The 15498-nt window shown below is 35.3% G+C and overlaps 1 protein-coding gene across 1 annotated transcript in view; it reads left to right on the top strand.

Annotated features, from left to right (window-relative positions):
- Positions 1-1141: 1141 nt before the first annotated feature.
- LOC149797421 (uncharacterized) overlaps positions 1142-15498 on the top strand; it is a 112120-nt gene continuing 97763 nt past the window's right edge. The window contains exons 1-2 of the mRNA XM_089962210.1: positions 1142-1435; positions 8555-10793. Of these exons, the coding sequence (XP_089818336.1) occupies positions 1273-1435; positions 8555-10793 (2402 nt within the window). The 5' untranslated portion in view covers positions 1142-1272. The remainder of the gene's footprint in view (positions 1436-8554; positions 10794-15498) is intronic.

The following is a 15498-nucleotide window of genomic DNA, read 5'->3' as shown; positions in this document are numbered from 1 at the left end:
GACCACATAAATTTAAAAGATTAAGATAACATCTCAAAGAGAATTGCATGCTACTTTAAAAAATGACCACAGTCACACCCACCCTCACCAGGGGCCAAAGTCCCAGTTAAATATTGATATGGTGGTGGAAACCTGTTGGTAGCCGTGGGCTACTGCATTATTATTCATTTCATTATGTTATTAATTAACAAAGTCTTTTACAACCTAGAAGTCTACTTATTAATTAAAGTGTAAGCAAAACGTTACTTTTGGTCATTAATACGTGAATAATAGACTATATAAAAGAATGTTTGTCCGATGGTATTGCTTTGTTAATGATGAAAGAACACGTGATATGCATTTACATTCGATAAACCTTCAAAGGTACATACGGGAGGTTTTAAGTGTTTTGGAATTAAACTACGTGGTGGTTTGTGAGTTACTGTTGATAATTTATTGTCTATGTGACTGTATTAAGTATTCAATGATCCACATATTCAAACAGTTCAGATAAATTGTATCTTATATATCGAGTAATCTACGCACAGAGATGTTGGGAAAATTACATCTGAGTAAAATGAAGGGAAATACACATATATTTTCTTTGACATCTAAGCAAAATCAAGGACAGTTAACCTACTGGCGTGGAATTTGTAATAAACATTGGTCATGTGTTTGGAACTTTTCAGAAATATTTTCTTTCAAAATTTGCGATGTACAACGTTAAGATGAAAATTTGTATAAAAACAGTTCATAACAGAATAAATCAAGGAAGTACATTGCATTACCATTTAATGGGGAAATGGTTCGAAGAAATTATCAAAGTAAAGATATGGCATGCATACATGATTTTCCTTAGGTTATCGGAAATGGGACGTCAACCAATTCTATCATTTATAATATGAATGTCCATGCGTGTGTGTTTGCTGTTGTTTTTTTTTTCTTCTCCGTTTCTTGAACCTTTTTTTGAGAGATTTGGTACGATTTTATATAGTATTTTGGTGTTATTTAAAAATCTTGAGGTGTCCAGGGGTATCTTGTGGTTGAGTGAGACCGAGTTTATAGTATTGGCTGTTGAACTACATTTTGTCCAATCAGAGTAGAGTTTACAAACAGTTGAAAGGAAGTTAGCAAGTATTTTCAAGCATGCGTAGTAACGAGTTAGAAGTAAATAATGAACGAAATTCCGGAGGAAGAGAAAATGATCCACAAAGCGATGAAGGCATTAACATGCTTTATGGAATTCGAGGCAAATGAAAGAAATTGGAATTTAAGTGTCGTATCATAACAAAAATGTCACAACGAAGGGACGGAACGGGAAGAGAGAGCTCGACACCTGTGTCGACCCCATCCGAGTCAAATAAGAAATACTTGCTGCAAAATCTGCAGGATATGTTTGGGCAGAAAATTGACAACGAGGTGATACACATGGTTTTAGCCGCAAGCGAATGGAAAGGTCTGAATGATGTATATATTACTTACGTAATGCTTGGTTCCGTCTACCATTGGCATGCCATATATCTCAAGGTTAATATGTCGAAATAATTTCCTGATTGTTGTTGATTAGTGCTTTCCCGCCATGTCTTACGTAGTTGTATGGTTTAGAGCGAGGCGAAAAATGAGATAAACACCATTTACAACAAGTGAAAGTTAAGAGCTAACAATTCCATTTGCGATAACTGCTATTCTCTGAATATTTACATATCATATTAGAGCTTTCAGATCGGCCTAGATGACGTCACAGCGCTAACTGAATCATGTGAATGTAAAAAGGATCTATAAAGGGCATGGACACTAGTATTCACCGGTCCTGCTAAGCCTGATAAAGCCATGCAAAGTCTTAAAAAAGATTGTATATTGTTCAGTATATTGATGAATCAGTTAACTTAGCTGAAAAACTAGTTTTCAACGTCTTATGCAGATTTAAATGACCGAAAATTCTTTTTTATTATCCATTTAACTAAGTACAAGGATAGAAACGTTTTTAAACTTACAATACTGGAAAATATTTGATATAAAATTTAAGGCATATGGTAGTGATGTGCTACTGTAATTTGATTAACACGCGTTACAATCACGAGTAGGTGAGTAGACACGTGCTACCTTTAACTGAATTAACACAAGGGCAGTTGCAAAATGTTGATTATGCAAAATATAAGTTTATTAATATGTGATTATGATTTTTTTCGCTTTCTTTCTATGCATTCTCAAAATAAAGTCAAATTGACGGTGTATTTGAGCAGAACATAATTCTTTAAAATGTTATTGATACCTTTTTTTTTTCCTCTTTCTTTTCAACCTTATTAAATTTATTCAATTTTGGACTGTACTTTAAAGTAATAACAACAAACAAACATTACTGAACATTCATTATTACGTTGAATTCATTAGATATGCTGTTATAAATTATAAGAGGTGGAATGTAGTGTAGTTGATCATTAATTTTACTATACTTTATTATTATTGACATAAATTAACGAGTTTGGAATACACTTGCAAGGAAAAGCATGGAAAGGACTGTCATTATTTTTGTGGGGGGGTACCAGACTGATGTCCCCCCCGCCAACTTAACCAAAAATATCAAGTATTTTTTTCATGTATTTTTGTATCTCCCAAGATGTGTTTGGTTGTTTAATTTTTACAAAAGAATTTTGATCAAAACTTTAGTTTATAACTAAATTTTGACAGGGTATTTATTGAGTCCTAGTGTTATTTAATGGGTAGTAGTCCAAAACATGGGTCTCATCCCCATTTTCATATTATGTATCCTTAATTTTTGGTGATCTTTGCCAAAGATCTCCTATGTTCCATGTATGCTATGTGTATCAATGCTATAGTGTGTGTATGCTATATATTCTTTATTTAGGGATGGCAGAACTATTTGTCAGATTCATTTGTTTATCCTGGTATAAATTTAGATATTTTTTAAATTTTTTGTAATTTAGGATTTTGGCGAGAGGAATGGTGTACTACAAGTTGATATTAAAATCAAACCTAGTGTTTCATATGGGTGACTATGGTGTGGCATTTCTCGCATTACAGTCTATTTTCAAAATGAGGCGTGCTTTTTGTTGTATTGTTCACTTCATGTGGATTTTTCTGATACTCTTTCGCAGGCCTATCCACATCACATAGCACCTTGTGACATAGCCCTGCGACGTCTATGCATCATACTTTATCCACGTGAAGGTTCCCTGTTTCCCTCCTAATACTTTAAACTTTCTATTTTCTGTTTTGTTAGTCCTATGCTTTTGAGTTACCCTTTATATTTTTAGAGTGTTGGTTAGAGGAAAAAAAAGGGAATACTAAGATTCTTAAATTTTTGTAAGAAGTTGTGAAGGCTGTGTATGCCTTTCTTATGAAACATCAAAAGGTTTGTTGAGTTTGTCAACCTATGTTTCGAAAATCAGTCAAATGAACAGTTTATAAAATAACAAACATTTCAAATGGGTTTTTTGTCAGACTTTATCAGTACTTTATCATTAATTATAATTATGTTGAAAACTAGTCCCTCCATTTGGTTAAATTATTCATCAATATAATTTACAATATACATTTTTCAAATATGACTTGGCACGACTGTCAGGCTTGTGTGGCTTTGTATGTCAGGTGTAGTATAATTAGGACATAATGAAATATTGCATTTTATTTCCGTAATCACTCAAATGAATAATTTATCAAGTGAAAAACATTTTACATATAATTTTCTTATTATTCCAATTCAAACTTTGCCACCAAATTTTATTGGTTATTTAATTCGGCACAATTATTTTGAAAACTAATCCTTCAGTTTGGACAATTTATTCGTCAGTATAATTTACATTATAAATATACTTGTGTAAAATGACTTTTATGACTCTATCATACTTTGTTAGGCTTTGTCTGGCTGTGTGTGATTAGTATATATTGAAAAAAAATTGCACTTTCGATATGTTCAATGAACAATTTATAAAGTAATAAACAGTTTATGTATGATTTTGTCATACTTTATTATTACTTTTTCATTATTCGATTTAGAATTTGTACCAAAAACGCATTTTACATTCATAAAAAACTGCTCCTGGTGCAACTTGTGATCATAAAATAGACCAAAATAATAATTTGAAAAACTAATAAACTTGCCAAAAATGTTCAACTTGACTTAAGTAATTTCATGTGAATTTGTTCTCCAATACTGTTGATGCTGAATTTATTTCATGTGCATATCAGTGTTCACCTCGTAATTAAGTCACAATAATTTGTTAATTTTTGCAGCAAATATATTATACTTCTCTCTTTTCATAACAAATCTGTAAAATAAACACCCAGGTATATCAACTATATACAAATAATCCCATACATTCACTTGTCTTTTTCTCCAATGGACACAACCTGTTGATATGCCAGTTGAGCTCTTTTTGCGGCTTTGGCAAAGATTTCTTTAGCCTTCCTTTTTGTCACCACTTATTTTTTGGCTCAATGTGCAATCATTTGTTTTCCTTCTCAGTGAGAGCCTTTATCCTTTCAAGCTGGTGTTTGTATTGGCAACATGCAGTGTGCATATTCTGACAGGGATACATCTGTTCTCTCATGCAAGAAATCTTTCTTATAGTAATCAATTGCATTTTTTCCAGATGTCTTCTGAGCTTAAAATTTTTCCCATGTGCAGCTTCTTTTGTAGGTGCTGTTTCAAACTCTTCCAATCACAGATACCTTAATTCAAATCTTTCTTGCAGAGATCACAAATTGCTAGTCCTCTAGCATTCAGTTTTCTTATAAACTGACCAACTAAATTTCCATCAACTTTTCGCTCCAACCATTCCCATTTCCATACATTTTTTAAACCTTTATCTGAACTTTTTGAGTCATGGTCTCTCTCAACAACGTGGGACGCCTTGTTTTTCAGGCATGCTTCTTCTTTCCATTGTTATCAGTTTCCATTACACAATTCAGTGGATGAATTTAAACCTTTGACCAATCAGAATACTCCTTACAAGAGTTGTGTGCTAACTAATATATGGAACGAATAATTTACAAAGATCGTGGGACAGGACAGACCACTTTTAAAACACGATCGGAGATGATATAAAAAAAATGAACTATATCAAGAAAAATCGGTATCAAGTCAGGAGAAAAGCAGAATTCTGCTTTAAATCAGAGACAAATCATATCTGATTGTTCCCAATAAAACGTTACTGAAACTCTTCATAGACAGCAAACTGAAGATTAAAGTCGATATATAACTAAAATGGACCCTCTTTTTCCCCAACCAAACACATCCAAGACCACGTATTGCACCATGTGTGTGCATCTGTTTTTTAGAAAGGGATTTTCGTAATATATCTACTCACTTTCTAGCTTTGTTACAAAAATCCATTAATATGATGGCATATTTATCGTTTTATTATTTGTCTACCTACTGGCTGTAACGATATGCATTGGTTACATAGTATTTGCTTCACTTCTATACATATTTTTTGTATTTTCAAGATAATGAATTAAGGTATGTCAGAAAACAATCTTGACCTTAGAGCATTTTTTCGATTTCCACATAATTTTATTGTCCCATGTTTCAGAGCAACATTATTATGTTTTGTTGCCATGCATTTTTTTTGATGCATAGGATTTGCTTAATGTGATATGGATTTATTTAATATCCAATGCTTAGGATGAGGGAATGCATCATGTATACTTAGAGCATATATATAGTCTGGTTACCTGTTTCTGATGCACCTTGTGTTGCACTTCGCTATACAGAGCACACCAAACAGGGAACTAGACTAGCATAAGCAATGCTATGACCGAGTAGTTTCCCCTAGTCTTGTGAGCCCTCCCACTGTTTCCATCAAACTCAGCAAGATGTCATGCACTAAGAATCATTTGCCAAGAAAGTGAAAGAAGCAGAATGCAGAAGAGTAACTGTTGATCTAACTTTAATGAAAAGTGAAAAAAATAATTCCCATGACTGGAATAGGGCCCCTTACTTGGGATCTCCAGTGTAACTTGTTATCACGTGATTGCGAAGACTGCAAAAGTGAATAATCCCTTCATGATAGGGTTTAAGAATTTAACAAATCTACCCTTGTTTGCCATAAGATATCTGGAGAAAACATTATCACCCAAGACATTCACAACAAAGACATTGACGTTAAACTTGCAGAGACAAATGCGTTATTTGGATTACAAAGTCAGGGGGTCATTGCAGATTTTGTTGGTTTTTACCTTTGCTGCAATAAAACAAAGATCTAAAAGTTCAAGTGTAACTTAATAAAGAGACGACGAATCATTAACTTCTTTGATTTTTGGATAAATATATTTTTGGACGAAGTACAATGAAACCGATTATAGTACACATTTTATGACAGTAAATTAACTGCTATTTGGTTTAAAAGATTTATTTGGCTTTTTGTATTGGCTTATATGTAATGTGTTGGTTTATAATATTGCTACTAGGAGATATTAAGGAGACTTAAAAGTACGACTTTAAACTAAAAGAACATTGAACTAATAAAATTATTCTTTGAATGGACAATGCATTTATGTGTTAATATTTCAAGTTGAAAAAAATTTGTCATTACATTTGTGACCCCCCCCCCCCCCATTTTTTATTTGACCCCCAGTTCTGACACCAAGGTTGTTTTTTTTTAACCCTCAATTTTACACCCCTGGGGGGTACACTGCATAAATTTGCAGTCCTCAAAGCCATGATGATACTGTATATCTTGTGGAACTTCGTGCATATCTTGATGAAGTAAAATTGTTTGTTGCTGCCTATAGTATCTTGCTATTACTTTCTAAATTTAGCAGAATCTGTTCCATGACAATTATTACATGCAGTCGAATTGCATTACAACCACAAACATAACTCTAATGCAAATGAACTGCAAACTGCTATTGATTTAGTTTAAACTAAATCTTTGACATTTGGATTACTGTGCTTAACTAATTAACCTCTTTAGGTTTTTGTCATTTTTGCCTGAAATGCAAGTCGGAAACGCAATTTGATGGCTATTTCTGAATACATCCTAATAACATCAAATAATTGTAGAACATTGAGACTGATTTTTCTTTTTGTTTCTTATGTTTAGTTTTTAAATAGCACAATAGGTAATCAGTTTCATCAAAACTATATTTTTAGGGTACATTTTTATGAAGGAAAAAAGGCACAAAAATGTACAATCGTCCACTTTCAGCCATCCCTGTTCCTGCTTTTGGAAGTTGAGATTGTAGGTAATCTGTTAGTGTGACTATCTCAGTGTATTATGGTAACCAGTCCAGGTGTTTGCATAATCGGATTATGACATAAAATGCAGCGTTAAGATGTGTGAGGATTTGCTTATGTTACTATCGATAGATCCATGTGCATTTTATATCCAAGTTTTCAGCTTCCTTTCATGGTGCCTTAGAATTTCTCCATCCCAAACCCAAGATTGTATATACAAGTTTAAACAACCCAAAAAATGTTGCTGCCAAAATAATTGCCAGATGGTATATTTTGTCACCAATAAGTATTAAATAAAAAAGGTGCAATTTGCGACATTGTCATCATCCCTGCTTTCTGAAAAGTGGTACCTGATCTTCACAACAAAAAAGAAGTATGCTTATATCACATATACAAAAAAGTCTAACCAAATGAGGACTTGCTTGCATGGTAGTAATCATTATTACTTTAGTCTTGTCTGTGTTTACCTTCATTCAGTGTTTCCCCAAGGGATGCAAAATGGGGAGTCAAAATTCCCCATGGTATCAGAACTGGGGGCCAGCCTGAGAAAAAAATGAACTTTGGTCAAATACAAAATTTGGGGGGTCCCTGAAGCTTAAATGAGGGTAAAAGGAAATTCTGCTTCATTCTATTTTCCTTACACCTGGAATATTACATGCTTTGTCGCTCAGAAGTCAAGTTCAGCTGCAAAACAATAGACCCTGGCCTGTGTTGTTTGTTTGCTGATTACTGATAACAAACTAATTAGACTGACAGGTACCTTTGGATTATACTATGGTTGGTCTGAGTTTGCAGTTGGGCATGACATTAAGCAAGGATATACTATAAGTTAGGCTATTTGATGGGACACCTTTGGGTCTGATTTATCTGTTTGAAATACCATTGAATGAATGATTGTATCAGATAACAAAATTCATTAAATATTTAAATTTGAATTCATTAGTAACTTAGAGAATGCGCAAGCATACATATTATTTTTGTTTGTAAGAAAAGTACAAGAGGTCTGACTATATTTTGATTCACCTCATTGAGGCAGGGGGCTGGAAGGAATCTGGCATGGGTGGGGTTGGTTGGGTGATTGATTACTTACAAAAACATACAAACTATATTTGTTTAAAAAAAACTAGAAAGAATTGTTTGATGCCCTGAAGATTTAAACAGGTCATCAACATACACACTAATATTGTACCAAATTTTATTTTGCCTCTGTCAGGTGTTTTTGTTTAATTATGCTGCATAGGGTTTCATGCAGTGTATGGACTGAATCAAAACAATATGGCACTGATTGCAAATAGTGGGGTCATAATAAGCTGCCTTCTTTGACAGCTCTATTATTGGTTTTTGTTGTGGTTAAATTTTATTTTTCTATTCCAGTGGAGCAAGCTGCAGACAGATTGCTGTCAATGTTAGAGACAGGACTAGCTCCAGACCGGGAAAACTGGCCAGCCTTACCTGCACGGGAAAATGCTTTGGTTTCACTAGCAAAGGAGGTTCTCTTGCCAGGAGGCACAGTATCAGGCTCAAATAGCAATACAAACAGATCTCATCTACAGAGACAACGGGGAGATGAGAAAAGCAGTAGAGAAAGCTCACAACACAAAGAGACCTCTTCCAAGGAAAGAGAAATTGACAGTAAAAAAATGGCAGCTCACTATCAGAAAGAGGATAATTTTGAAAAGTACTTTCAGAATCAGGATTCCAAATTAGCGTCAGCTCCAAAACATTCTCCTGTACATCATGACTCATCTTTAGCCATTAATAACAAACATGATTCTGTCACAAGGTCAGCAGCAGCAGTAATGCATAATAGAACCAGTCCACTTGCATTAAGTGCCAGGGGTAGTTCAAATTCAGGGTCTACTGTCTTATCAGATGCAGCGCCCTCTACAATCAGTAGCACTGTTAACTATCAGCCCAATACTTACACATCAAGTAAAGTTGATAGTACCTTAACAACTGATAAATCAGGTCCAATTCAGCCAGGTATTCTACACTCAACATTAAGTAGCAACTGGGATTATGGGAATTATGACAGATGTTCAGGGGGAAGTATTGCATCAGCCAGTGTGTTAAAATTGCATGTTGGAAATAGCAATCTGGGAGATTTTTCTTGCAGTTTTAGTAGTGACAGGGCCATTTCAGTTGATGGGGATGCAAAATGTGGTGAAAATTCTTCTGATGATGTAAATCGATTGTTTGAGCAATATTACTCTACAATGGGTCAGAGGTACACACTGCCAAGAGTTGATCAGGAAGTACAGAAAGATAGAGTGGATAACATTCCAGGCGAAATTCTGCTGGCAGAAATGACATCAGATAAGTCAGAAAATGAAAAATTAGTTGTTAAGGATAGTAATGCCAAAAATTCTGACACTAGTTCAAATGACCATTCTGTATTTGATCACAATCCAAGCATAGTTGGTGCAGCATCAGAATCTGGTAGTAGGGTGGACAGAAAGTTTCCTGTGAGGCTTTTAAGTAAGAGTCCAGAGGAAGGATCTGCATTCACTAATTCTGTTCTGCAAATTATTAGGAGTGGAATCACTGATGTTGAACCCCTGGACAGTGGAGATTTAGACGAAAACATTCTGAAAAGCATCTATGAAGAGATTAATGAAAAGAAAGATGAGCTTGACGAGCCTGATCTTGATTATAAAGTTTTACCCACCAAGAATGTTTTAAGCAAGGCAGCTGCCACTAAAGATGCTAAAAATCCAACAGATTTAACAACATCTTCAAAATCTGTGACTCCCACTATGACTTTGCCAGTTATTGGTCTCTCTGCTGAAGCTCCAGAATTTGTACCAAAGAGTAAAGTGAACACTTCAGGTCTTTGTTCTCCCATATCAGATTTTGGGTCTACTCCAGAAAGGTCAAACACGCCTTGTACATCCCCATCGGTGGTTCCCTGTACATCTCCTAAGGTGGCCCCATGTTCCTCACCACTGATAGTAACTGCAGCTGAGTACCCGGTTAAACATTTTGCTGGAAGCCCAGTGTTTATCACTCCCAAACTTCCAGGTACAACTGTCACAACACCAACAATCCAAGGTCCCAGATTTCAGAGCCCTGGCTTTCTCCAGCATCATCCAACTCTTTTTTCGCAACCTGTGATGAACCAAGTTTCATTTACAACAGGACCTCCAATTTTCCAGGTTAAGAATTTAGCTCAACCACCACTTATTACTCCTTCACACCCACCCCCTTTACAACACCCACTTCCTCTTCTTCATCCACCATCACTATTGCAGCACCCTCCAGTATCACATTTGCCACCGCCGATCCTTCCTTCTCCACCCTTAACGCATTCAGCAATTATTGGAGGTAAAATGTTCAATGCTGATGCATCTGCACCCATTTCAACCATGGATCTAAATGATATGTCATCAAGGACTATTAGTTACTCAGCTGCAACCAGGACATGCCCTTCTACAAAAAAGATGAAGCCATTTCCTACAAAACAAGGGCAGTTATCTTCAAACCCCAAAGATGCCATGTCATCACCAATGATACATCATTACATTCAGATTGTTCAGGAGTACAAGGAGAAAGGGGTCAAGCTTCTCATTATCCTTCGAGGATTACCTGGCAGTGGGAAGACAACTCTTGCAAGGTATGTAGATCTTGATTAGAATGTGACATTTTTACATTTATATTACACAGAAAACTTTACTAGCCAGGGCTTAGCAATTTTTTTTTTTTAACCACTAGTCCAGGACAAGTGGTTTCAGAAAATTCACTAGTCCCACCTTTCTCTTCACTAGACCCACCTTACTCTTCACTAGTCTCACCTTACTTTTCACTGGTCCCAAAATGGTAATCACTTGCCGAGATTTGATGAGACGTATGTACTTAATCCATAGAAGAAAAAATAAAAATAATATACAACATAATTATTTCTTAAAAGAATTGAATTTTTCAAAAACATTGGTTGTTATACATTTGGCTTCTTTAGGTTCATGTATATATGTTTTAGCTGATGGATTTGAAAATATGTCCATGTATATGTCTGCCACATGCACCAGTACTAAGCCAGCAGTTGATAGCTGTGTCTGGGTTAAAGTCCTCAAGCTCTGGTCCATTTGCAGAAATGTTCATTATCATTTGTAAACTCTTTTGGTTTAAGGAATTCCTTAAAGAAGTCTTGATTAAGTTCATGGAACTAAATTCTCGTTCACACTCAGAAATAGCTACTGCACACTCAGTATCTGTCTTACGTTTTATCCCGCCATTTTCAAACAAATTTACCTTCACCGAATCGCCGTTATTACCTTTCTTGCGAAAATAATTTTGCAAACTCATTTTATCCACAGAGTAACTATCAGCTTGCTTGACAACTACTTCTAAAGTGATCATGACATCAATTTTCTCTTTTAAATGCGAACTGAAACAGCTCGTTAATTAGCGTAATTGTATCGCTTCAAACACAATATCGCACGTGGAAGTTAATCATCTGTATGATCAGTTATAAATTAAAGAATCATTACTGTCATTTAATCAGTTCATAAAGGAAACCAACACTGATGTCGGTAAAGTACCTTTCATTAATTTAATTCCACTGACTCGTTGGATTAAAATCATAGTGAGCCGCTCGTTATGATCTAGTTTGAGTAAACTCATTGCAACAAAACCGCTTGCAACACTGCTAATTGATCATACTGGCTTTCTTTTGTTTGACTTGTTTTCATTTGCTGATAATTTGGTCGCTTAGCCCAATATGCAGTCAAGTGGTAATAGGATGTAAATGTATACACAAAGAGGGGTAGAATCAAGTATTCAGTATGCCCAGAGGGCATGATTGGCCAAATAAAGGCAGATATAGTCATTAAAGCACTTGTACTGGACTAGCGACTTGGAAAATTTTACTTGTCCGACTTCAAAAATGACTAGTCCGGGACATAGGGCTATGGGATTTGCTCAGCCCTGCTAACCATTATCCACTCCTGTATGTGTAGTTGATGCTGATTTACATTTTGTTGTTGTAGGTTTTAACGCCATTTTTCAGCACAGGGTAGGCTATACATGGTGGCCAGTATTAATGGTGGAGGAAGAACCTGGAAAATCCCCAGAATGAACCACCGACCCTCGAGAAGCTACTGGCAAGCTTTCTCACATACCAACATTGGCCGAATCCGAGACTCGAACTCACGCAGACAGAGATGAGATGGCAGTGATCTGTAATGGAGAGCGCTTTAGACCACCCGGGATTTACATTTTGTTGTATTAGGTGTATCACAGATGCAGTCGTGTCCATGCCAAATTATCATGGGGAGATTTAGATTTAATTCATGTACCTTGTTTGGACATATCGTATATACTCTCGTATAAACCCATTCGTGTATAAGTTGACCCCCGAACTGAGCAGGTATAAACACTAAAAAATGTTTAACCCATGCATAAGCCGACCCACAACTCTGAGACATCTCAAGATGCATGAGGTAAGTTCTAAATGCATTTATTTAGGCAAACTTGTATTTAAAAAAATTACATGTATACTTATCTTGAGGTTGGCGTGCAGGATTATTAAAAAGAAATGGTATAAACTTGTTTGAAAGTAATTTAATTTTCTGGGTTTTTTTTATTGTTTCTGCCTAATTTTGATTTGTGTATAATTTGATCGAACGATAACAAGAATTTAGCAGTCACGCGTTGATGTAACACTATCTCTTGTTGACTTGATTATTGTTTGTTTATGCATTATTGGACAATATCATTGTACCAGTAATTACATTTTTTACTTTGTTTTGAAATTGGAAATACCTAACTCATTAAAATGTAATCCCAGTATGACAACACAACAAACAACAATATGGTTCAATTCATTGCACACATTTAGGCTACTGAACGTATTTACATAATGGCGCCACCGCATGTACATTTTAGGTTTAATTACGTGCTGAATTAAGTACATCCCTTGTAGTTGAATCATGGGCACCATTTCGCTAAACTTTAATGATATCTAAAAATACAATAAGGAAGTTTCAGAAATAATGCTTAAAAAATTCTGCTAATACCGTAAAAGTTGAGTTGTAGTATTTTTGCAGAGAACTCCCGATTTTTACATTATGTCTTCGATTTTCTTTTCTTTTAAACAAGAAAAGTCCTGCATGTTCTGTTGTATTCACCTGTGAATTATTGTTGTGACAAAATAATTATTTTACTAGAAAGAATTTGCTTCTTCACTAAATAAAATGTTAAGTTTAAACATTATTCACATAAATTAATGATCTTTTTTTACCTCTAAAACAATAAAAAAATTAAAAAAATAAACCACAACAATAAAATGGTCCACAATTAATTTCAATCCCAAGAATGATCACTACGAATGCTGTAACTCCATATGCTTTAGTGCCATTCCCACGAAAGAACTTGCACAAGTGAACACTGATATTTTTATACCATATATACCAAGGTTAATTACCATCATTAAATTGAAAGAAGGAATGAAATAGATACCATGCAGCAAATGTGTGCTCAAAAAACTAATTCTGAATACATGTTTTATAGTAGACAATACTAAATGCTTTAAGAGTTGATTTTGTTCTTGAGGTGGTGGGGTTTAATGCCATTTTTCAGCACATGATAGGCTATACATGGTGGCCAGTATTAATGGTGGCGGACGAACCCGAGAAAACCCCGAAAAGAACCACCAATCCACGAGAAGCTACTGGCAAGCTTTCTCACATACCCACGTTTGCCGAATCCAAGACTCGAACCCACACAGACAGAGATGAGATTGCAGTGATCCATAATAGATGGCGTTTTAGACCACTCGGCCACTCAGGGCCCCCTGCTTTACGAGTTGACAATAAAAATCAGATATACAACGAGGGGAAAATAGTTGCCACATCTAGGGTACCATGAGGCTGCCTATTTGGGTACCTTTAGGTCAACAAAATTGGGAGTTCTTTATTTCGCCAATCAGTTGCTGGTGCTTGCATAACACACAATAGTGTAGAACGTGGTTTCTTTGAAATACGACAGAGGCCCATTTGTTTTCACAAAATAGTTGCATTGATAAGGTTTAACTTTTAATTAGTTGTGCTGGTTTTCTTGCTTGTTTATTTAAGATTAATCTTTTGCTATTGTGCAGTTTAGCCACAGCTGACCAGAATATGAAAAAAGGGCATATCCTGGGGGGAAAATAGGGCACGTCACATAGAGAAACGGCAATTTTTTTAACGCAAATTTTATACATATTGGACCAGAAATATCGATCAGTATTTAGTGAAAACAAGGCTTTAAAAATATCACGATAAACCTCCCATTTTAGGTCCCAATTTTTTATTCAGTCTTCCTACTTGGCTTTTGAAAAGTTCATAGGTATGCCTTACACCCTGTTTTACGAAACTGTGGTAATCGTGCTGATATTATGGAATACAAGGCAAAATTACACATCAATGTACTGGTATAGTTGCCATTCAACATTTCCTCTTAACTCAAGCTAGTTTCAGGGTTTTAATGATTAACTAGTCTGTACAGCTGTCGCAAAACGAAAGACAAATTTGCCGACAATCAACATAAGAGATGCCAAAACATCAAGTTTTCCATTTTTTGGATGGTTATGATGTGTGTTGAGCCAGAGCACAAAACTAACATTGATTGATGTTGATCTTAATTGATCTGTATGAGAATTTAGCCTTTATTATTACCACACTTCATGAACATACAAATTATGCTGGTTATGTGCCTTGTACAGTTAAACGTGCGTACCTGGAAGAATGCAATTTGGTCAAAATAATGAATCAAGCAAAATCTGCATCTAATATGTTTGGGAATAAATAAGGATTTAAGTGACGCTTTGCACTGTGTAAGTACTGTACATTATAGTTCAGCCTGGTCTCCCAGGTAAACTCAACCAGCCTGCCAATTTTGAAGTCTCTATTTACCTTTATTTAATTTCGTGTTTGAGAAATCAAAAGATATTCACATGCAAAATAATAACAAATTAAATCATAGTACATTATAACAGTTTAATAATTGTCAGAAGTTATTATTTTATATGCCTATGTCTTAAGACACGGAGAAAATTATTTTTTAGTGTCCCAAGATTTACAGCCCACTACAGTAGTCAACAAAAAGACCTAAAAACTGTCAAGTTTAGACATTGGACTGACTGCGGATAAGTCGACCCCCCCCCCCCTTTCCTTCTTCCAGGCCTTTATTTTTTTCTGAATTATTTGGTTTGTACGCGTGTATATATGGTGATTAAAATAATACAGGCAGAGTCACCTCATGTGGATCCTTGAATTAAAAGGTAATTTACAAAGTCGGTTGCCAATGTTAGTGACTGTTGTTTAACCAGATTCCCTTACCTG

This window comes from Sinohyriopsis cumingii, chromosome 6 (assembly GCF_028554795.1).
Source record: "Sinohyriopsis cumingii isolate HCF-2022 chromosome 6, ASM2855479v2, whole genome shotgun sequence".
NCBI classification, from domain to species: domain Eukaryota; kingdom Metazoa; phylum Mollusca; class Bivalvia; order Unionida; family Unionidae; genus Sinohyriopsis; species Sinohyriopsis cumingii.
This window is presented reverse-complemented; position numbering and strand designations above follow the sequence as displayed.